This window comes from Balaenoptera physalus, assembly GCF_965194825.1.
Source record: "Balaenoptera physalus genome assembly, chromosome: 2".
Lineage (NCBI taxonomy): Eukaryota > Metazoa > Chordata > Mammalia > Artiodactyla > Balaenopteridae > Balaenoptera > Balaenoptera physalus.
In genome coordinates, this window is record NC_138883.1 from 111452882 (window position 1) to 111476652 (window position 23771).

A 23771-nucleotide genomic window follows, 5' to 3' on the forward strand; every position below is an offset into this window, starting at 1 on the left:
CCTCTACCCCACCCTCTGCAACTCTCCTACCTCGAGCAAGCCTAGAGTCCCGCTGCGCGAGGCATTCCACGCCCCCCGGTTGGCCCGGCGGCCAACCCCTGACTTTGCGCAGGGGGTGTGGAAGCCTCGTGCTATCACGCTAGATCCCGCTACTCCAACAAATCAGCCGCCCCCTGCTCCCAAGAGACGCAAGCCAGGAAAGCATACACGCACACCCATTTTTATTAGCCTTCCCTGGGATGGGGGTTTGTACCAATTCTAAAGTGCAATGTGTGTTTGTAAGTTTGTGCACAAGCCAGGGAGAGGCAAAGCGCCCCGTTTGCGTACGAGTCTTAGTGGGTCCGCCGAGCCCTCGAGCAGCCCGCCCGTGGTTTGTGTAACCGCGTGTGTGTGTGTGTGTGTGTGTGTGAGCGCGCTCGCATCCGTGCCCGCGGCGCACGCGAGCTAGAGAGCAGGCCGTGGGCGCTGTCAGGCCCGGGGCGGGGGGGCTGGGGCAAGCGTGGGGCGGGGGCCGGGGCTCGGCCCGCCCCGGGAGCCGGCCCCTCGGAGCTTCGGGCCCTGCAATGGGACGTGTTCTCCTTTAAGAGTTAAGAAACTTGAAACCTTGTTTGCGCAACAATCAGCGCCGCGGAGCCGCCAAAGTGTCTAGACTGGCATATGATGGGAGGCAGCCAATGACTCCGCGGCGCTCCTCCGGGGGCCCTCAGTGTGCGTTTGAGGAGAACAAAAAAGAGAGAGCCGAGCGGGGGAGCGAGCGAGGGAGACGAGCCGAGAGAAAGAGCCGCCGGGCGCTGCCTCGCCAGACCTCGCCGGGACCGCGGGGCCACCGGGAGGCACTTTTTGTGGAGGGGGGAGGGGGGCGACCTCTGCAGCCGCAGCGTCCGGGGCGTCCGAGCGCAGCGTGGGGCGGGCTACGACCTCTGCCTCGGTGGATTGCATTTTTAATTAAGGATTCCCAGCAGCTCTTTGGGATTTTTACAGTTTCCACTCATGTGTTGACACCCGCGTTCAGGAGAAATTCGCTCCAAGTGCATCTAGCGCCTGGGACCTGAGACGGAGTTGGCTTTTCGTGCATGCAATTCCAGGGATTTTGGTTTTGTTTGGGGTTTCTTTTTCTTTCTTTCCTTTTTTTCTTTTTCTTTTTTTCTTTCTGCAGGGAGTAAGAAGGAAGCCGAGGGTATCAACAAGCCTGCCTTTCGGATCCTGCAGGAAAAGCCCATGTAGTGAAGTGCTTGGGTTTTAAAGGCAGGGCTTCCCAGACACATTTGGGGGGTTCGGCGCGAGCGCTTTGTGCTCATGGACCAGCCGCGTAACTTTTGAAGGCTCTCCGGCCCATGCGGGGTCTTGCTGGCGGCGCGCAGCCTGCAGTCCCTCTGAAGCGCCGGGGCTGGAGTTGCTGAGCTGCCCGGGCGCCGGGGTCCATGTAGTCGCGGGCCGAGCGCGGACTGCGGCTCGGCGTGCGCGCGTTCCCCGCCGTCCCGCCCTGGCGAGCTCCCTCATGTTGCAGCCCTGCGGCGCCCCTTCGACGACAGGCTGTGCGCGGTCTGCACGGCGCCCGGCGGCAGAGCTTCATGTGGGGCTGCGGCCCGCGCAGCCGGCGCCTCGCTGAGGAAACGGACCCCCGGTAACCGGAGACCGCCTCCCCCCCACCCCCGGCGCCAAAGGATATCGTATGTTCAGGTCCAAACGCTCGGGGCTGGTGCGGCGACTTTGGCGAAGTCGTGTGGTCCCCGACCGGGAGGAAGGCAGCGGCGGCGGCGGCGGCGGCGGCGACGAGGATGGGAGCGTGGGCAGCCGAGCTGAGCCGGCCCCGCGAGCACGAGAAGGCGGAGGCTGCGGCCGCCCCGAAGTCCGCCCGGTAGCCCTGAGGCGGCCCCGGGACGCGGTGGGACAGCGAGGCTCCCAGGGCGCTGGGAGGCGCCGGCGCGCAGGGGGCCCCCCGAGGCCCATGTCCGAGCCGGGGGCCGGCTCTGGGGGCTCCCCGCTTCACGTGGCGGAGCCGGGAGGCCGGGGCTGGCTGCCCGAAAGTGACTGCGAGACGGTGACCTGCTGTCTCTTCTCGGAGCGGGACGCCGCCGGCGCGCCCCGGGACGCCGGCGACCCCCTGGCCGGGGCTGCCCTGGAGCCGGCGGGCGGCGGGCGGAGTCGCGAAGCCCGCTCGCGGCTGCTGCTGCTCGAGCAGGAGCTCAAGACGGTCACGTACTCGCTGCTGAAGCGGCTCAAGGAGCGCTCGCTGGACACGCTGCTGGAGGCGGTGGAGTCCCGCGGCGGCGTGCCGGGCGGCTGCGTGCTGGTGCCGCGCGCCGACCTCCGCCTGGGCGGCCAGCCCGCGCCGCCGCAGCTGCTGCTCGGCCGCCTCTTCCGCTGGCCCGACCTGCAGCACGCCGTGGAGCTCAAGCCCCTGTGCGGCTGCCACAGCTTCGCCGCCGCCGCCGACGGCCCCACCGTGTGCTGCAACCCCTACCACTTCAGCCGGCTCTGCGGGCCAGGTGAGCGCGCCGCGCCCGGCGGGCCCTCGGGGTTCCCCTCCCGCCCCTTTCCGCGGCCTCTTGTCTCTCCTTGACACCTCTGGCGGGCGGGCGGAGCTGCGGGTGTTCTCCCGGGTGCCCCTGGAGCGTGGGAGCTCCCGGTGGAGGCGCCTCATGCTGGCAGGAAAGCTGGGGAGTGGGGATGTGGGTGCACACATCAAATGGCAACTTCATCTTAAGGCTCCGGTAAACTCAGAAGGGTGCGGGTTGGAGTTTTCTCTGTGCAGCTTCAGGGACCTGAGGCAGGCTCCGGTTTTCCAGAGGGTGAAAGAGGAGGGCAGGTCTAGGAGAGGCCAAAGACTTGAGCGCCACCCTTCCCCCCCACCGAGCCCAGTGACCCCCAGTCCGTGCCCGAGCCTGTAGCATTTGTGTGCATATGCCTATACCTACGGTATATTATGGTTTGTCGTATCCAGGTAGATGTAAGTTGTGAAATTGGTGTAGGCAATTCATGGCTAGAATCCAAAGTGTTTGTAAACTGTCCCACTTGTTCCTGTCTATACTTTGGAGCAAAGGTTTTGCGGGGTAACCCTTCTCAGAGTGGAGACCACTTTCTTGCTCTCTTGCCTCTTGATTGTTGCCAGCATCCCTTGGGTGTCAAATGCCAGGGCCTTCTGCCATCATCATTCTCAATCCTGTGTCCAGCTTTTCTAGAGAGTTGAGGGTCCTGGAGGTGTCTAGGTAGGGAAGGAAGCTGGATATTTTAGTACTTTTGAGAACTGCCCCCCTTCTTTGTCCTCTTCTTGGGTTTTTTCTGCACACACCATCTACCCAGTCCTGCTTACCTGAGCAGGCCCTGGGTGCTGTAGCAGAGGTGAGGACAGAAGGAGACTCCAGGCAGGCCAGAAGCTTGCATCCTCACCCCACCCCCACCCCGCCTCCTTCCCTTGCACTGCAGAGATCACACATTTTTAGCCTGTAGCATCTTCTGGGTGTATGCATCTTAGGTGGCACTGGGGGTTCTGCAGGGATGGGACTCTCAGAGGGTTATAGACTGTTGGGCCTGGGCAGGCTCTGAGTTCCTCTGGCCTGGCCCCTCTGGAGAGAGGCAGCACCCAGCCTGGGGGCATTTAAGAGGGTCAGATCACACAGGTCTCCTGACTCCCAGCTTGGAAGGGGAGGGTGGGGCTAGAAGCATGGATTTGTCCCAGGTGTCTTGTTGGTGTCTGGGGTGGTGGCCGGAGGGGAAGGACGGTGCCTCAGTGGTGGTTCCTGAAGAGAGAGCACTGATGGGGGCTGGGGTGGGGAGAGGCAGCGTTGATCTGGCTGCCCTGCACCCCGCATGGTCACTCCAGGCCTGATTCTCAGGGGGCTTTGGGCAGTGGCTGACCTGTGGCCCTCTGCGGGCTTTCTGTGCTCCTTGTTCCTCTTCCGACAGCTTTCCCTGGAAGTGGCTTTCTCCCCTCTTCCACCCTGGCTCCTCCCTGCCTCTGAGGAGGAGGGCCCTGTTTGTGGTTGCCCTGTCCCTGGTCCCGTTTTCAGGGGGAGAGAATTGGTGGGGGCCCCTCTGCTCTTTTAGAAGGCCCCGTTGGGCATTTTCTCTCTCACCACATCAGTCTGCTAGCGAGTATTTGTTGAGCACTTACTCTGTGCCAGGCACCATGCTGGGTGCTGTAGTGGGGAGAGTGGAAATATGAGTAGGATCCATGCCCTTAAGAAACAGAATCTTCGGGTTGCGGCGCGGGGAGAGTTGGGACAGAGGGAGCAACACATAATATTTTAGGGGGAAGCAGGGCCAGGCCAGAGGGTCTGAACTCTCAGAGCACTGTGGGGTGTGCATGTAACAGGAGCACCTTTAGGAGCCTCAGAGCTCTAACCTGGAGCGGGGCCTTGGAGGATGGATGGGTAAGGGGAGGTGGGTGTCGAGGGGGAGGAGGAGAGGGCCCACCGAGAGTCAGGGTACCAGGCAAGCTCAGGTGTGAGGGTGGGAAGGGGTGGGGTAAAGAAAACTGGAGACAGGCAGGACCCACCCTGCCCGTACTCCTTGGATAAGTCAGCTTGGGTCTTCGTTTGAGTTTGGTAACCTTGAGCAGTTTTAAGTTAACGGGCAAACTGCAGTGGTATGGTTCTGACCCATAGACCTGGTCCTAGGCTCTGCCCTGCCGGTATCTATCGACAACTTGACCTTGGAGGAGTAACCTCTCCTCTTAGTCTCCCTGTGGGTCAGTGGGGGTGGCTCTAGAAATGTTCTCCACCTCAAATTCCAGACTAAGCACTGGCACTTGACTGCTCTCCTCCTACCGGAAGGAGGCGCTGTTGCAGGGACTGTGCCTGTTCTCCTGCTACTTCATTAGCCCAAGCCCCGCCCTCCACACCCCATTCAAGCCGCCCCGGGGGCCATTGGGAGGACTGGTGGTCTGGGAAGAGTTTCCGGTAGGCACCAGGCTGACCCTCTTGCTCCATCCCCTGCCTGATGGCTTGGGCCGCCAGGACTGAGGACTGGGGGAGCCCTTTGCTGTCCACGCCACCGCCGCCTCCTGGCCGCCAGCCTGTCTCCCGGAGCTGGGCGGGTGCATAGCTGGAGCTCAGCCGTGCGCGTCCTGATAAGGAGACGGCTCCTTCCAGGGCTCTGCGGGAGAGGGCTGGGGCACTGGGGCAGGTACACCCATAGAGAGTACGCTGGAACACGCAGCGGGCCAACTGAGGGACACCCACCGGCCCCCCAGTGCCCCACTGGCCCCCACAGGGATCCCTAGTGAGACGGCCCCTTTCTGGGCAGTGCGGCCCCCTGCTGCTCAGAGCAAACCCTGCTCCATCTTTCAACTTGCTTTGGGGCATTGGGGCCAATTCCCCTCTTTGGGCCTCTTTTTTCATCTGTAAAGCGAGGGAGTGGTGAACAGAATCTCTGAGGGTCTGCTGGGAAGATTCCAGGTGACACGGGGCTGCCCTCTCCCCCATGCTTGTCTTAGAAAGTGGGGTCCTGTGTGCCCAGCTCTGCCCTGGGCTTCCCGCTCCCGTGGGAGTCAGGCCCTAGCTTTCCCTCCCTCTGGTGTGTCTTTCTGTCCCTGGAAAAGCCAGTTCGCTGAGCTTGGTGCCTATGTGGACGGAAATGTGGAGAAATACTTTAATCACAGTTCTAACCTGTGTTTATAGAGCTCCTTTCTCCCGAAAGTATCCATTAACTTTGGAATAAATCTCCTGCTCTTTGCTTCACCACTTTTTTTTTTTTCTGTAATTATATTCAGTAAATTACTATTATCCAAATTGCGCCAGGGAAGGAGAGAGCGAGAGAGAACTTCTAAATGACTGGAGGAGGCCGCCTAGGAAAACACAGGGTTCCCAGGCCAGGACTATAGGAATTAGAATGGGCTAGAAAGTTTTCCTTTTATTTGGCCTGGCATTATCCCTTTGAAATGAGATCAATTTCAAGTTGGGCTTCCAAGCCCCCGCCCCGCCCCTCTGGCGGCCCCTCGGCCCTGCCCGCCCTGCTCCTCCGAGCTCCTCCTTGGAGGTGAGGAAGGGGTGATAATGTGCAGTTTGCCTCTTGCTGGCGCCAGCCTGCCGCGCTGTTTATCTGGCTGCCGGGGGAATCTGGGCAATTAGGCTCTGCCGGCCTTAAAGCGCCAGGAGCTTCTCTTCTGCGTCTCCCACCCTGGTGCTTGGGGTTGAGCCTTCAGGTCCTGGGGCTGGAGGGGACAGGCACCCAGGAGGGCACCCCTTGGGAGGGTGAAAACTGGGAGGCCCAGGGAGGCACATGGACCTTTCCTAAGCAAGATGCTAGGCTGCGCAGATCGGGGTGGAAGGTAATGTCTTCAACTGAAACGTTACCAGGCAGTGGGAGAGGCTGTGAACTCTTTTGGCTTTAGAATTAGGGTCTAGATCCCGAAAGGGTAAGTACTCCCTGGGGGCTAACCAGAGCCTCGTCTCTGCTAAGCTGAGCTGCATTGGGCTGAGCGCTAGCCTTCTGGTACACTCGGCCCCTGGCTGACTGCTCTCACTTCTGAAGGAAGTTGGAGGAGATTCCTGAAGTTGATGCCTGAGGCTGGCTGTCTGAGGGGGCTGGAGTTTCTGATCTCTCTTTCTCTCCCTCCCTCCTGCCCATGATCATTTCTTTCTGAGGGGCCTGCAGGGCTTTAAGAGTTCTCCCCTTAAAGTTTAGAGCATGTAAGTTCTTATTTAGAAATCAACACAACTTTTCTAAGTACTAAGATAGCTTCTAAGACGAGAGTGTGGACAGAGGGCCTGGAGGCAGCCTACACTTTCTCTTCTGACCTTTTGTCCCACCTGAGTTCATGTCCTGGGGCTCCATCCTCCCAGATCTGTGGAGGGAGGGTGGATGTGTTGGAGTGAGGCCGAGGTGCCAGTTAAAGGTTCCTCAGTATTGTTCATAGCAGCGTTATTCCTGAGAGCCAAAAGGTGGAAACAGTCCGAATGTCCATTAGCTGACAGATGGATAAACAAAATGTGTGATATAGCCACCCAGTGGAATATCATTCAGCCATAAACAAGAATGAAGTACGATAGAAGCGACAGCATGGAAGAGCCTGGAAACCAGTATGCTAAGTGAAAGAAGGCAGACACAAAAGGCCTTCTGTTATAGGAATCCATTTGTGTGAAACATCCAGAATAGGCAAGCCCATGAGGATAGACAGTAGATTTGTGGTTGCCTGAGGTTTGGGAGTTGGGGGAATAGGGACTGACTGTGAATGGGGCAGGGTTCCTTTTGGGGTGAGGAAAATATTCTGTAATTAGATGGTGGTATTGGTCTCACAACTCTGAATGTACTAAGAACCACTGAATTGTATATTTTAAAAGAGTAGATCTTAGGGTATGTGAATGATAACTTTTTTTTTTTAAAAAGTAACTCGATGTTGGTCCTGAACTGGCCTCCCCCCTTTGTTCAGCTGAAGTAGAATAACATCTCTTGCCTTCCTGTGTGGTCTTGGGTGGGCCCTTTACCTGCCTCCACCCCACTTGCCCCATCAGTTAAAATAAGAAATTGAGTTGGGGGGGACCTCTGACATTCTAAATCCCCGTGTCTTGGGGTGCAGTCTCTTTTTTACTTGCCTAGGATGGAAGTTAGTGATGTGCTTCCAATCTCTGTGCAGATCGTTTTGTTAGAACAAAGCAGGGTGTGGGTGCTGGTGAAGTCCCTCCTGAAAGCTTTGCAGTTCCTCACTGGCTGGTGTGTCTGATGTCCCAAGTCTGTAGATTTGCTTTCTGTCTCGCTCATGCATTAGAGCCCCCAGCCCAGGTGTGGGCATGGTTGGTGGGTGTCACTCAAGGCCCAGGTGGCTCCTGTGAGGGGGATCTTCATGAGCTCCCCCCCCCCCGCCCCTTTACGGGTCCCAGGTAAGCAGCCCCAGGCAGAGATGCTGGGGTTGATTACAGTGGCTTGACTCCAGCTTCCACAGCCCATTGCTGCCAGGTTTCACTTTGGGGGACATATCTGGGGGCAGATGTCCAGAACTCCCTACCATGTGTGGGCTGGGCCTCAGCCAATTAGATGTTTGCAAGAGGAACCCGGACACAGGAGTTGCAGACCTTCTGATAAGTTAGTGGGGTAGTGGAAAGGACATGAGGCTGGGGGTCAGGAGACCTGGCCTCTGGTTCTGCCTCTACACCAGCTCCCTGTCTGGCCCTCAAGGAGTCACTTCTACTCTTCAGGCCTCAGTCTTCTCCTCTGTACAGTGGGAGCACTGGTTTCAATTCTTTTTCCCTGTGGAGCGCTAGCCCTACCTGTATTTCGCCTGTTGTCCTGAGAGTCTGGTCTCTAGCCCCTCCAAGACTGGTGGATAAGGGGGCTCCTACTGAAGGCAAATAGCCCCCCTCCTTGAGTCTTGTTTGAGGTCTCCTTTGGGTCACCCTTTTGGCCCCATAGGTCCTCTTTCTCCACACCTTTGTCCACTGATGCCCCCAACTTTACCATTATCCTTGTCACCATTGTCTTTGTCCATATCTGTTTACTGAACACTTTCTGTGCATATGATGTACCAGACCCAGCTGGGATGAAGGGGTGGAAGACAGGATGCCTCTTGACTGCCTGTCTCATTGGGGTGTAGAGCAGAGTCAGGCCTGGATTCAAATCCCAGCTCCACCATGATTGGCTGGGGAACAATGGGCAAGTCAGTCTTCTCATCTGTGAAATGGGAATGGTAATGGTCATCTTATTTATTTTTAAGAAAGGAGGAAATGAAAGTAGGTACCCAATGAGCGTGATTAACCACTCTGTACCTAAGGTCCAAAAGAATAAAATACAGTGTATGAAATTGAAAGGTCCCCGCACAGAGAGAGACACAGGGTACACATTCAGCAAATGTTTGCTTCGCTCCCAGTGGCTAATCCATGATTCATTTTCCTTCTCCCTAATTCCAGTCCACAAAAGATTCCCTGTGTTTAGACTGCAGCGCCTTCACTTTGTTGAAGTCCTTTCTAGCTGGAAAAGCCGGGGTGGGGAAGAGGTGAAGCTGCCTGCTCCTGCGACTAATTGTGCCTTATTATAATTGTGAAAAACACTTATTATCCCTTGTGTCATTCCTGATACCTGCCTAATAATAGTTATTACCACTTTACTGCCACTGAGAGTTTGTTTTAGTTTGCAATTTGATGGCCTTTAGTTTCATTTAAGGAAAATGAAGGGTCATTTCATTCCTGCAAATTGTTACTTAGTTAAGCAAATTGTTACTTCCCAGAAAGCAAGAGGCTAAGGAATTCTTCTGAAGACAAAGTATATGTTTTTAAGGACAAGTATTTTAGGCAAATGAAAGGAAACCCAAAGAAAAATACCATAGACAATAAAGAATCGCAGAGGGTCTGAGCTGCAAGGCCATGGAGATTGTGTGTTCCACCCCTTCTCTTTACAGAGGGGGGAGACTGAGGCCAAGAGCTGGCAGTGACTGGTTTAAGGTCTCCCATATGGGGAGCTGGGTTTGGCTTCCTGGGTTCCAACCAATCATGTCCTCCTCCTTGCCCTGAAGGTCATTTGCTCTAATGTAGTTTGTTTGAAAGGGAGCTCCTATGTCTATGTGGGCCTCTGCAGTCAGTCAGTTCTGACGAGAGTTGCCAAACTTAGCAAAGAAAATTACAGAGTGCCCTGTTAAATTGAATTTCAGGTAAACAACACATAATATTTTAGTATAAGTATGTCCCAGATATTGCAAGGGACATACTTATGCTAAAAGCTTATGCCATGTATATCCAAAATTCAACTTTAACCGAGCATCCTGTATTTTAACAGGCCACCTTAGCTCTGACTTTCCCTGTACCCCTGTTTCTCTCATTATAATAATAATAGTTACTGTTTGTGGAGGTATTTTTCTGCAGTACCAAGAGCTGTACTGAGCATTTTACATACATTATTTCCTTTTGCCCTCCTGGCAAACCTGGGAGGTCTCTGTGATTATTGTCCCCATTTTAGAGCTGAGGAAACAGGCTCAGAGAGGTGAGGTAACTTGCCTGAGGTCACACAGCCAAAGGTGACAGAGCAGGGATTGAGCCCAGGTCTGTACCCCAAGTTTGTGGCTTTCCCTGTTGGGCAGTGCTGTTCCAGGGGACTGGGGCAGCAGAGGTGCTGGGTTCCTGGGAGCTGGGTTTATTATTTGAGGAAATCAATAATCAAAAGCATGTACAACCACCATGTGTGAACTCTCCCATCCCAGCAGTGACACGTTGTCTCCTGTCTTCCAGAATCACCGCCACCCCCCTACTCTCGGCTGTCTCCTCGCGACGAGTACAAGCCACTGGGTAAGTGTGTCCTCCTTCTGACCTTTGGGGAGGTGCCTCCTTCCCAGGCTCCCACAGGGCCCTGCCTCAGTGCTGAAGGGCCAGAGAAGGAGGGGAGGGAGGGATCACCAGCCTGGTGGCCTTTGAAATGGGGTGGGTGAAGTTTTACAAACACACCCCCAGTTGGGCCAGAGCTGACCCAGCCTTTGCAGTGTCTTTGCAGCGGGCTATTTACGTCTTGAAATTCCTCGCTCATCATTAACCTCTCTGTGACCTTTAACCATGGGCCTGTGGGAGACGAATGGGTTTCAGCTTCAGCATCTTGTTGATGCTGGTGGGTTGATGTTTCTGTCTCTTTTCCTCTCCTTCCCTCCCAGCCTTACATGGTTCTCCTTTGGTATGTATTAATTAGCACTATGACAGATAGGCTGAGCACAAAGTCACTGTTGAGAGGAGCTATATGTTTCCCCCCCTCTTTTAAGCCAAGAAGTTCACCTGGGCAGAAACAACAGCTGGAACATTTAGAAAGCAAGTGTCTAGGTACACCAAGCCCCTGGCATGGAGGGTACCCCTCAGTGGTAGTGTCATTGTTGGCAGAGCCCATTCAGAGGTAGAACGTGTTTTCTGTAAAGCCTTGGGGCTAAATGAGCAGCCTGTATGCTGGGGTAGATGCATGTGGTTTTAAAAGTAGAAATGGCTCATTTCCTGGCCCTCCTGGTTCCTCCAGTGGAGAATCCCAGTGGTGGGGTGAGTATGGCCCGAACAGTACCGGGAGAGTGACTTTGAGACTGTGGGACTACCGTGGGTAGCTGCCGTGGGACTCGAGCTTTAAAAGTCAGATGGCGTGGCAGTGATGCTGACATGTTCCACCAGTGACCACAAAAAGCGGGTTTTGTTTTGTTTTTGGTAAAGGCCTCTTCCCGGTAGCGTGTGTCAGCATCATCTGGGAGGTCACTTCTAAGTGTCATAAACTCTCAGGCATCCAGTCCAGTTTTCCTTCCAGGCCCCCCTCTGGAGACAGGAGTGCCCACCGGGTCCCTTCAGGAGTTTGTCCTCCTCAGTCTAGGAGGACAGAGGCTGTCCCATGACGGTGTATGAGTCAGTGGCTTAACGATGGCAACTTCCTCATTGTTTTTCCTGAAGTATGGTCATCCCGTGGATGGAGGAGCTTCTTTTAGTTCCCCGGGGAACTGGAGCGGTCATCTGGTGGGACCCTGTCACTTGGTAGACAAGGAATCAGGCTGAGGGTCAGGGACAACCGCCCAGCTGATGAGCAGTGGGGCTGAGGCGGAAACCCAGAGCAGCCCCTGTTCAGCTCAGCGGTTCCCCATCCTTCCCTCCCAGGCCCATCTCAGCATTTTTTAAGTTAACATAATTGCACTAGTCGCTTAGAAGATCCCTCATTCTAGTAGAGGAAAAGGAAAACCCGCAAACATTCTTAGTAAATGTAGCACCTGAGCTTGAATGTCAAGGATCATTGCCCCAAGGAATCGTGGGTCAGCTGGTGATAAAGCCACAAAAATCAGGACTCCATCCAGCGGGGCAAAGTGACCATTTGGAAATCAGCAGGTGTCCCGGTTATTTTACAAATGGGACAACTGCGACGGAGAAAGAGGAAGTGACACTTGCTGGTGGTCATACAGCTCAAGGGTCCGAAAATGACAGCCCACCATTTGTTTTTGTGTGGCTTTTGAGCTAAGAATGGTTTTTACTTTTTAAAATGGCTAAGAAAAAAAAACCCACCAAAAGCAGAAGCATGTCTTTTGTGACATGTGAAAACTATATGAAATTCAAATTTCAGAGTCCATAACAAAGTTCTGCTGGAACTCAGCTGTATTGTCTGTGGCCGCTTCCACAGGACAGCAGCAGAGGTGGATAGTTGCAATGGAGATTGTAGGGCTCACAAAGCTGAAAATATTCACTACGGGGCCCTTTGCAGGCAAAGCTGGTGACCCCTGATTTTGCTGAGTAAGAGTGGAGGTAGGACTCGAACCTGGGGCTCCAGCTTCCAGATGGGGTTCCTCCTTGGGGCTCGAGCAGTGACCAAGGTTGGGAGTGTTCTTTTTCTACAACAGCCTCGTAGGGCCTCACTAGAAGCACTAGATGTGAAGGTTTGGAGAGTGCATGGCAGGGACTTACAGCTGCGAAGGATGGAAAACACCCATCACGCCCGCTCCTGGAACGTTCATAAGGCTGTCTGTCTGTGTTGGCTCCACAGCGGTTCACTAAGAAACCGGGTTCAGCCTGGGGTGTTGCTACTTCGAACAATAAGTGGCAGCAAGACTTGGGGCCTGAACACTTCGGGAAGATGAGGTCTGAAAAGCAAAGAGGTTCCCACTTAGGCATTGAGGTTATTATCTTCTTTTAAAGAGATTTTCCATCTGTCCCTATTTTCCTCCAAACACATTTGACCAGCAGATAACTTTTTCAGGCCCCGATAAATAGTCCGAGTTATTTTTTGTATTATTTTCTTTTCCTTGCATTGTTAGTTTTTCATAAACAAAAAGTCAGTTCACTTCTGAGCCACTGTGATCACATGAAACCAAAAAAACAAAATAAAACCCAGAACACCCAGTCAGCATCTGGCAAGTGGGAAACGAGAAGGAAAAAAAAAAAAAAAAAAGCCAAATTGTTTAACGTTTCATCTTCCCGCTCCCCAAGCCACGTGGTAGAAGGAAAAAATGCCTACAGGATCGAGTGGAATTCTGGCTAGCTAGGGCCTAGGCTAACGGTTTTTGTGCCAGGATTCCCCAGCGTGGAGTGGCTTTCCTGAGCCAGGTGGGACCAGCCGAGCCACATCTGGGTTGTGCTGGGTGAGAAGATGAAAGATACCACAAGCCTCACAGAAAGAACATGCCTTCCAACTCCTGGACAGACCTGTCCCTTAACGGGGACAACACCCCGTTGCTGGTAGCAGAGGCAGAGGCCCAGGAAAAACTTTCCAAGTCGGCCTGCCCCCCAGGGCATCAGCTTGTCCCGCTAATAGCTCAGCGTTCAAGAGAAAACGTGCAAAAGAATTTCCCTTCCCCATATGAGTGCACTGCAGACAGGGGAAAACAAATAGCGCACGCCATGTGAGGTACTTAAAACTATTTAAACAACAATGAACGCCTTTAAAAAAAAAGGAAAAGAAAAAAATAGTCTAGACATTGAAAGTTGCTCTGGGAGTGGGTTTGGATGTGAGGGTGGGGGAGGGGAGAGAGAAAAAAGTTAATCTGGGAGCAAATGCTTGAGCCCTTAATTAGAGGGGTGTAAGCGGGACAGAGTGAGGATGGCTGGTAACTTGTTAAAACAGAGTTTCCCCAGCTCCAGAGGGAGGAAGGAAGGAAGGAAGGAAGCAAGAAGGAACAACTTCAAGAATTTTAATGGTTGTAATTAAGTACAGCAGCTATGAATTGTTTAGGGGCTTAATTTAACCTTACCCAAGAAGGCTCCAAGTTACTACTTGCTCGGTCCCCTGAACTTGGGTTATTTCTGTGGCCAGAGCAATTGAAACTTTTTCAGGTGCCAGGGCTGCAGCAGTCAGCATTTTCCAGAAGAGTTCCAGGGTTGGCTGGCCTGGTCTCCTGCGATCGTGGGACGGGGAGTGGCAGAAGAAAGTTGTGAGGGACATGCTGCCCTTTGCAAGTGCTGGCATGCCCACGTGTGTGTGTGTGCGCACACGCACGCACGCACGCACACACACACGCTTGAGAAAGAAGAGAGGAACACCCCACAGCCAACTTAAGTTCTCTTTCTCTTTCCTCCTGTAGATCTATCTGATTCCACATTGTCTTACACTGAAACGGAGGCCACCAACTCCCTCATCACGGCTCCAGGTGAATTCTCAGGTTGGCATTTCTTTTTTCCCTGCATGTTGCCATTGTGTTGAACTTTACAGGAGGGGGACCAGTGGCAGGGGCCTGACGGAGGTCTTGTTGATGTCCCCCCTCCTTTTCTTTTCCCTGGGCCTCCCACCCCTCGAGGAGAAGACTGCCAGTGTCTTCATCACTGGTGTTCTTGGGGTTAAGAACAACCTGTATGAATGAGGCCTAAGGATGAGAACTTTTCAAGTGCCTGGCGATCCACGCTCTAACCAATTTTCTCTCGTGGACATGACAAAAACCCAGCCCAGCTCTCCATCCTGATTTTGCAAGGAATCCTCTTCCCAAGCTGCTGAGAGCCAGCAAAATGGACGTGTTTGTTTACATTTGTCTTCTTGGGTTTCTCCTTCTGTCCCTGCTCTGGGGAAGGACCGATGCGCAGGGTCAGAAGAGGGGGAAATGGAGTGGGTAGAACGATCATGGGGGAGAGTCCAGCAAGCGAGGAGTTTTCCAGAGGCTGGTGGTTTCCGTGTCCCTCCCTGAGCACTGCATGCTGGGCTAGGAAGCAGAGAGAACCCTGGTTTGGAGCCTCCCCTACTTCCCACATTTAAGACTTGGCCATAGGGACCCTCACATTCTGGGAAATACCTAAATCAAGCTTTCCTTGAGAAATGACATGTTGGTGGTGACCTGGGGGCTTCGAGGGCCAGGAGGGGCTCAAGTGCCGAGGTCTATGGGGCCCTTTGGGAGCGTGGCGGGTTGGGTGTGCTGTGAGGACAGCTGGGGCTTGTGGCCTGGCTCTGTGCTGCGTTGGGTGACAGCCCCTCGGGCAGGAGATGCTTCCCCAGCAGGCATGGCTGGATCTCTTTGAGAAGGCCTCTGTTTGCCTGCATCTGAGCTGTCCTCCCCAGACCCCACACCCTGTCATAATGGCAACAACAGTCATTGTAGCTATCTATTGAGTGTTTACTTTGGGCCACATCCTATACTCGGGCCCCTTTAGAATCATCATCTCACAACAGCAGTAAAGTGACTTGCCCAGGATCACGTCGGAGCAGAGCCATTTGCCACTATGTCACTGTGCTTCTGACCACTGTTCTGTCCCCCACTTCTCTGCAAGGGCTGGATGTACCTCCAGTGAACTTATTTTGCACGAAGTTCTGTCATTCCTGCCGTACTCTCCCCACGACTCTACGGGTGTCACAGTGTTGGCTGCTCAGGGCTGCCTGTCCAGTTCCCCTGTCCCGAGCCCTTCCCCATCCGTTCCATGTTCCATCACAGCCGTGGGAGATCACAAGAGTACGTCTGTTTCGAAGATAGAGAAACTAGAAACCAGAGCAGGAAGTGACTTGCCCAGGGGTACAGTGGAGCTTATGGCGCAGCTGGTACTGGGGTCTAGGTCTTCTTGGTCCCACTTGCCTTCTGGTCTCTGGTGGCCCCTCTAGTTGGGACACTTTGTCTTCATCCCTGCCTTTTGGCCCTACTTGTTAAAATGTCTTTCCCTGAAAGACCTAACCAGATGAACACAAGAAGTGGACGTTTTAATCCATTCTTCTTCCTCTGTGCCTATGTGGTTGGAAGCCACATATAATTTTGAGCAAGAGGCTTAAAAGTATTTCTGAATGCATGATTCCATGTCCCTGCCAACCGTCAGAGTGTATTTAATTTAGATGGATGGCACTGGCGTTGGTTGTATGGACAGATGGGTAGTTTTTCATCATCCCATCCCCTCGTTGTGACTGGCGGAAACTGCCGTGTGTGGAGGTGCCTTACAGGTTCATGGCATGTTCTCAGACGTGATCTCTCTTGATCTCTGTCATCCCAGAGCTGGCCTGTGTGTGACTCAGGCTGGAAGGAGCAGACCCCAGAGCGCCTGCGGGAGGCCGCTCCCTACATCCGGTTCCCAGGAGAGAGCACCGTCTGGAGGCTGGAAGGTCTCCGGAGACCCTGAGGCCATTAGGTCGGGCTGCCTTTGGGGCCCAGTGGGCCTGTGTTTGGGGTTCCCACCCAGCTATCCCAGAGCGACCTTTGGTACTGACTGGTGAGAAGGCCCTGACGTGACGCTCTTTACCGTGGATGAGGATTGCATGGCTCTCATGAGAAAATCTGGCATCCATTGCCTTGGGATCCTAAGGGACCGAAGGAACTGGGGAGGAAGTTTGGGATTTCCTTTTGGGGGTTGATTGGTCTGGGTTGCAGGCGGTCTCGGTAGGCCTTCCCCATTGTGGTCATCCAGGCCCCTCCCAGGGATGGCGTGGGTCTCCTCCCACTCTGCGGGCTCACAGTTCAGCTTCTCTAGCTTACTTGTACCGTGGGGATCCCAGGACCGATGAGTTGGCCCTGCCCCTGCCTCCTGGATGCGTGTAGAGCTGGGGCTGTGGGTGGCTGTCACCTTGGAGGACAGGCTCAGGGAGGGAGGCCCTGCAGGGTGAGAAGAAGGCCCAGAGGGGTCTCAGTGGATGGTGAAGCAAGACTCATCCTGCAAAGATGGGAGGCAGGGCGGGAGGTGAGGTCAGAAAGGTGAGGAGCACAGGCAGGTAGAATGCGTTGGGACAGACCAGGCGTTTGATGCTCAAGGACAGGTGGTAAGGATGCTGATGCTGACATTTATTTATTTAACGTTGACATTCACTAATTAGCACTTTGCTAACTGCTGGTCATTCTTCATCTCGCTGACTCCTTATCACAACCCAGTGAGACACATTTGATTCCCCCTGTTTCAGAGGTGAGGAAACAGGCTCATGGCCAGGCCAGCTGCCCAAATTCCCAAACTGTTAAGTGGCAGGCTTGGGATGGGAGACTGAGCGGTGTGACTGCACAGCCTTCCACAGCAAGGATCCCATCCTCCTCCCTGAGCCACACCGGGCAAGGTGGAGTGATCAAAAGGAGGCCAGGGACAGCCTGTCCTGATTGAAGTACCAGGGACAGGGCTGGGGCCTGGCAAGAGGCACAGGGCTCTGTGCTCCTCCGTGTCCCCACCGGGTGAACCTTGCCGACCACCCGGAGACCACCCCCAGCCCCCTCTGTCTCCCTGCATCCTGGGGGGGTGGGCAGCGCTGTCCCTGAGAGCCTGGCCTCTCTCAGCGTCTTGGGATGAGTGTTGCTGGAGCAGGGTGTCTGCAGCTCTGGGACGGAGGCTGCCCTTGTTTGTCTTGCACAATGACAATCCCGGCACCCGACCTGAGGCTGGCTATTTTTATCCAGCGCCAAGGTCTCTGCTTCACTTTCCCGTCCTGTTGCTGAGGTCACTTTAGGGGAAAGGGGGGGATTTTGAGGCTTAGTCACGGCCAGGGCAGTCGAGGCTGCATCGGTGGGCAGGGTGGGGGGCAGCAGGACAGGAGACTGTCTTATTTCAGCCTTCTGCTGAATGCTTGACACCCTCTCATCTGATCTCTACGTCAGCTCCAAATGTCGATAACGTGATCCCCACTAAACAGACAAGAAAACTGAAGCTCACGGGGGCAAGTGACTTCACCAAGACCACCCAGTAGGGGCCAGAACAAGGAGCTTCCACTAAGTAAAGACCCTTACACCTGGAGTCTTAAGTGGGATTTGGAAAAATGGAAAGCCTGGAAGTCCCTTTTTGGGGTGCCTTCACTTCAGGTCCTTGACGCTCTGGTTTCCTTGCCTAACTGCTGCCCCTTGACTGTCTAAGGGGCATCCTCTTCCTCTCTGCAACATCTCCACCCCCCCTCCCATTCCCTTTATTTTGATTTAGTTTGCGGAGGAAAGCAAGATTAGCGGGTTAAATTCATACTAAGGTGTGAGTGGCTGGTGGGCAACTCTTCTTGGCAAATTAAAGGCAGGATATGCGATAATTCAAAGAAATTGCAGGATGAAGGGCCACATGGGAATGACCTCTCTGAGGGCTGGGTTCTCTTGGCTCCAGGCTAGAAGAACAGAATGAATGTGACACAAGGAGCCTTTTGCCCTGGATGAGGTAGGAGGAGCTAGGCCAGGCTCAGTGCTGGGTGCTGAGTGAGCTCTGGGAGTTGACCAGGGCCTGAGGTGATGGGCTGCATTTAGAAGCCAGGCCTGCCAGACTCCAGTGCTGTGGGGCTGGAGGGTGGAGCACTGGGCGGGCTTCTGTAGGAACCAGTAACTCCCCTCTAATATCCTATTCTAGTGCCTGTTGGATAACCATTCAAGTGCTTTATTAAGCACCCACTGTATGCAAGACATGGTGTAAGCTGCCTGTCATGGGGACCAGACAGTCCCTTTGTCTGACCTTGGTTGTGTGTACCAGTATCTCAGTCCCTGGAGCATGCTGGTTTCTTTAGAGTGTCAGTGAGGGCGAGCCCCTCACTTTGAAGAAAAGGCCTGGGAAGAAAAGGAGCTATTCAGGACAGTGTGGAGAGTTGGGGGCTCAGCTGGATGTGGGTATCTTTCCTCCACCAGCCAAACTCTAAGCTCCTCAAGGGCACAGATCATTCTCCAGGATTCTTGCGTTCTGTAGATTGGCAGAGTTTGGGAACAGAGGCTCAGAGAGGTTAGGAGAGCAGCTGAGGGCCACACAGCAAGCATAGCAGGTGGAGCCAGGCTATAACCTAGATAGGTCCATGCAGCCCACCCACCTGCCACCTTTCCTCTCAGTGGTCCCTGAGGAGGTTCCCCTTTGTGGTCAGTGCTGTCTGATGTGTGTCAGTGCTCACAGAAGCCAGGAGAGGAGTGAGTTAGCGCAGTATCATTTCCTGCTGCTTCCCGATTCTAGGGCCCAAGCTTGCTCACCTCAGAGGCCCTGGTCCAAAACGACCCTAGAGCTCCTCATTCTCCGAGGTCCTCAATTCAGCTCCGTCAGTGTGTGCTGAGCCTCTCTAGCAAGGTGGGCTGACGAGCATGGGTTGCGCTCCATTGGGCCCTGGGTTCAAGTCCCAGCGCTGCCATTTCCTAGTTGTGGGGCTTTGGGGCAGCTGCTTAACCACTCCCACCCTTGGTTTTCTCACCTGTAAAATAAGGATGAAAATAACAACGTGTCACCTTATGGTGAGGGTGAAATGAGATGATGCCAAGTGAATCAGCCAAGGCTTGGCACGCATGTGGTAGGTGTGGCCATTATGGTGTGCCAGGCACTGTGCTTGGGCTGGAAGCACAGAGATAAAAATTACATCATCTCTGCCCTCAAGGTACTCACAGACAGGTGAAGACACAAATAGTAATAATGAGAAGTGGAATAAGAGGCAGTAAAGAGAAAGAAGGGCTTAGTAACTGACTCTTGGTATGGTGGGGAGGTGACCCAGGAAGACTCCCTGGAGGAGGTGATATCCAAGTTGGGTATTATAGAATGAATAGGAATCTACCAAAGAGGCAAGGTTTGGGGGGTGGGAGATGGAGTCCAGGTAGAAGGAATATCAAGTGCAGAGGCCTGGAAGTGTGAAAACAGCCTGATATTGAGAAACCAAAGGAGGGTAGAGGGGTTGGGAAGCAAAGTACCTGACATTAGTGGGAGATGAGGCATGAGGAGGCCAAGGCCTGTGTAATATTTTTTTTAAAAAACTTTGTGCTATAATATACAGAGTACACAGGTAAGTGTCCAGCTTGGTGAATTTTTACCAACTGATCGCACCTGGGTGACAGGCAGGTCCCGGATAACGTTGCTGTCACATGACTGTGCTCAGTCCCAACATGTGACAGTGCTCAGAGCCTGTGGGTCTAGGGGTGCCACGTGTTGAGTGAGTGGTTTAGAAGAGAGAGTGGGAGGGCAGGGGGGTTGAGTTTTAGCTGAAAAGAGGGTTCCATTTGGCTTTGGAGAGCAGGAAGGACGTTTTACCTGGAGTTTGGGGCAGATGGTGCCCTGACATTACTCGCCTTGAACCTAGATAGGTCCCCATGGGTTAAGAAGTGGCCCTGGGTGTGGCCCACTCCTGCTCTGCCTACCCCCTGGGTCAGGCTCCAGCTTGGAAATTTGTGGATGGGTTGCAGGACTGACGCTGGGCTCTTGGGACCAGCTTACCATTTCCAATTCCGAAATGGCCCCAGACTCCTTGCCTCCTCTTGAGGCGGGGGTGGGGAGAGGGCACACTCACCTCTGGTTCCTTGCATCCTATCTCTGCCATGTGTTTTTGTTTTTGTTTTAGCTTTGATCAACAAAAGAAAAAAAAAAAACCTTCTTCCCTCCCTAAAACCTCCCAGGTATCTCACGGTGGCGGGGGGGGGGGGGGGACCTGTTCTTCCTGGGCTGGTTGTTTGGAGCTGGAGGAGAGGTGGTGAGGGGGTCAAGGGCAGGAATGAGAGAGGACCAGGCATTTGTGGAGGAGGCCTGGCCAACTTGGTTTGCCAAGAAGCACGTAGGGTGGTGAGCAGTGCACCTACGTGGGTTCCAGGCTTGGCCTTGCCCTTTACCTTATGGTGTGACCTCAGGTAAGCTCCTCACTCCCTAGTCTCAGTTTGCTCAGCTGTACATTGGGGCCATTGGGCCACTGATCTCAGGGGCCCCTTGATGCTGATGTGTTCCAGGCAGAGGGTACTAGCTCCTAGGCCTTGAGGGGTTGTACAGAGAGCTGGGGCTTCTGGCCTGCAGCATCTTAGCTTCTCATCATTGTCTCAAAGCCAAACTACTGCCTGGCACAAGGCCATGCAGAGGGAGGGCGGTTGGTGTACTGCCCCCTACCCCAGCAGCCCTGGTCCCAGAGTATGAAAACTTGGGGACTAGAGTGAGAGTACACTTAACCCATGACAAATCCAAGGCCCAGAGAAGACGACTGATTCACCAGAGATCACATAGCTTTTGCATCCTCCGGGGTCCCTGACAAAGGATCCCAGGGCTGGTGTGTTTCCTGACCGTAGGCTTCGGGGTGACAAGTCAGTGTACTGAACATGTATTAAGAGCCTACTGCATGCCAGTGCAGCTGCTACAAAGTGAAGAAAGCCAGGACCTTCCCCTTTGGGAGCTGATAGTCTAGGAGGAGAGGTAGACAACAAGCAAAGAATGGTGAATGATTTTGCTGAGTGCTGTGGAGATGTGGGCAAGCCTTAGCACTAGCACAGAAACAAGAGCAGGGGACTCTGTTGGGGTGGGAATGAGGTGTTCAGGGAAAGCTTCAAGGAGAAAGTGATTCTGAGTTGGGTTTTGTAGGATGACTAGGAGTTCACCAGGAGGCCAACAGGATATAGATGGCTTGTCAGATAGAAGGAATGAATAGCTTGTGCAGAAACAGAGAGGTATGCAAATAGCACTGTGTGTTGTGAGTTTATTTTGTGGCTAGAAGGTTAATACGTGAGAGATGGGGAATAGGGTAAGATGAATCCAGAGATGTTGTCCTAAATCTGGAGGAATGGACTGGAACCGAGAGGTAGTGGGTACTGGGCCCAGAGGACCTCTGGGATACTGAAGGGGCTCTGAACCTTGCCTAGCATCCAGCACAGGGCCTGGCCAATAGCCGGAGGTCATCGTGGGATAAATGAATGAATGAATGGATTTTTGCCTGAGACAAAGAGATCTAGAAAAGAGAGAGAACACATAAAAATAAAGACAGATCATAACACATTTAATAATCAGATTTATGAATCCTCCCAACAACTCTATGAAGTAGCCACTTTTATTAGCCAAATTAAAGGAGAAGTAACTGTGGCTCAGAGAGTTTAAGTAACTTCCTAAGGTCTCCCAGCTAGAAAGCAGTGAAACTGGGATCAGACCCAGGCAGTCTGGCCCCTGTTGGGTTCCCCAGGGTCTGGCGAGGTGCCCTCTCTGCCCCCTGGAAGATACAGTACTCCAATGGTTCTTGCTCTTCTGGGGCTTTTGTGTTCCTGGGTACCCGAGATTCGGCATGAACAACTGTCACCGGGTCCTAGAGAGACTCTGCTCGTCGGATGGTTGCTGGATGAATACATGAGTAAATCAGTGAGATGGTGGGTGGATGGGCTTCTGAGTGGAAGCTGCTGGGCCGAGGGGGAGCCCTGTGCCCGTCCAGGGCTGTGTGCCTCTGAGCTGGAGGCAGATGGCCCCTACCCCTCACTCTGCCTCGGGTGGCCTACATCACTGGGGGAACCGGCAGGTTTTCTGAGGAGACCTGAAATTCCAGAAAATGCACTTGGTTGCATCCAGCCTAATCACAACCATCTGTCTGCCGGGCCCCACGGCTCGCCCTCCTCCTGTCCCCACTGGCACGCTTTCCCCGGGTGTCTGTAACAATTGGGAGCTGCGCTCGAAAGTTTCCTTGTCAGGGTAGAGCACCTGTTGCCAAGAGCTCCTTCTTTGATGCAGAAAATATATCCCGAAGGTACTTTGTCAGATGTTTTTATATTAAACATTCTCCCTCCGTGGCCCTTGGCTGCCAAGGGAAGCGGAGATGCATCGCTTTTCCAGTTGTCCTTTGTGGAAAGAATTCCTGGTGTTCAGGGGCCCTTCCCCTATGCCCTCCCCTCCTCCCTCCACCCCCGCCCCCGAGTCAGGGCCTGGCACCCCCAGCCTGAGAGGGTAAGGCCTGGGGGGCTGGCACCTCTGCAAAGCAGGGGCCGCCCTGGCCCGAGGGAGGGACGCTACCCTCACCCCGTGGTAGAAGCCTCTGGAAAAACAGAGGTCTCATGTCTGGAGCAGACATCAAAGGCACTGTCCCAGACTGCAAGGTGAATCATTGCCGAGGCTTTAATTGATCTTTAAAAGGAGAGGGGGAAACTCAGAGATAGGAGCCTGGAAGCCGTTTTAATCTGAGTTGTCCAGGGTAGCGCCAGCTCTGGACAGAGCAGGGAGGAGCTGGGCTGCCAGGCCTTCTGTGCCAGGTGCGGGGAGAAGGTGGAGAGGTGGGCTCCGTCACCCAGTCACACAGCCTGAAATCGGGAAGGGGAAGGGGCAGAGCCGGGAGCAGCCCGGGGAAGCAGCGAAGTTGGGGGAGGAGGCTTTGCTGGGGCAGACGTGGTGAGTGGGGTGTGTTGGGAGAGGGATGGGGGCACAGTGCAGCTTCTCTGGCTCCAGCTCCAGCCTCTTGGGGTGAAATGGGGCACCCAGCAGGCTGTTCGTGTCAGGGTGTGTGTGCCCAGCAAGTCCCAGGTTGTGTCCCCCCCCCACATTCTACCCACATCCCCCAGCCCTCCTGTTCACCGCCTTACGTCCGGCACTGAGGGGACACGCTCCCCAGCCCCGTGTTAGGTCCCAGCCTTCCGCTCAGCAGCCATGTGGTCTTCCGCAAGCTGCACATCTGCTCTGGTCAGGTTCTGCCCTGCTGAGCCGAGGGCTGTGCAGGGTCACTCCCAGAGCTACCCGCAGGGTTACAGCAAAAGAGGGGACGGTGTTTCCAAGACAAGGCTGCTCTCAGAGGGCAGACGTTGGGAATGGGGTTTGGGGGGCTTGGCTGTGAGGGCAGGGCCTGGGTCATCCCCACCTAGCACCCAGCTCAGGGCCTGGCATGCGGTAGATGCTGGGATTGTTTTGTGATTCACAGAAGGCCCACCACCCCGCAAAGAGTTTAAAACAAAACGGAACAGATTTCACAGAGTGGCTATGGCTTCTCCACATCCCTGGACCCTCAGCTCATGTTGTCTGTCTCGAGTCCAAGGAGACCCTATTTGGTTTGGGGGGGAGCCTTGTTTCTGGGACCTCTGCTGCTGTTTGACCTGGGAGAGAAGCCGAGGAGGGCAGGAGAGGGTCCAGGTGCTTGGGGAGACAGACCCCATCTCCTCCAACCTGGCTGCCCAGCCTTGTCTTAGCTCCCTGCCCTCTTCCTCGCAGGGCAAAGCCAGACAGAGCCCTGGGGGCTTCCTTTGAGTTGAAAGTTAGTGACACAGCTGGCCCGGGGGCCCAGGAGACCCGGGTCCCAGTCCTGGCTCTGTCCCACATCTCTTGGTG

The 23771-nt window shown here is 54.3% G+C and overlaps 1 protein-coding gene across 2 annotated transcripts in view; it reads left to right on the forward strand.

The window, feature by feature from the left end:
• The first annotated feature begins 1536 nt into the window (after positions 1–1536).
• Positions 1537–23771, forward strand: part of SMAD6 (SMAD family member 6) — a 72919-nt gene continuing 50684 nt past the window's right edge. The window contains exons 1-3 of one of the 2 annotated variants that reach the window (XM_082446927.1): positions 1537–2489; positions 10155–10211; positions 13943–14020. In XM_082446927.1, the coding sequence (XP_082303053.1) occupies positions 1673–2489; positions 10155–10211; positions 13943–14020 (952 nt within the window). In that variant the 5' untranslated portion in view covers positions 1537–1672. The remainder of the gene's footprint in view (positions 2490–10154; positions 10212–13942; positions 14021–23771) is intronic. The other variant, XM_082446928.1, reaches the window with a different exon arrangement.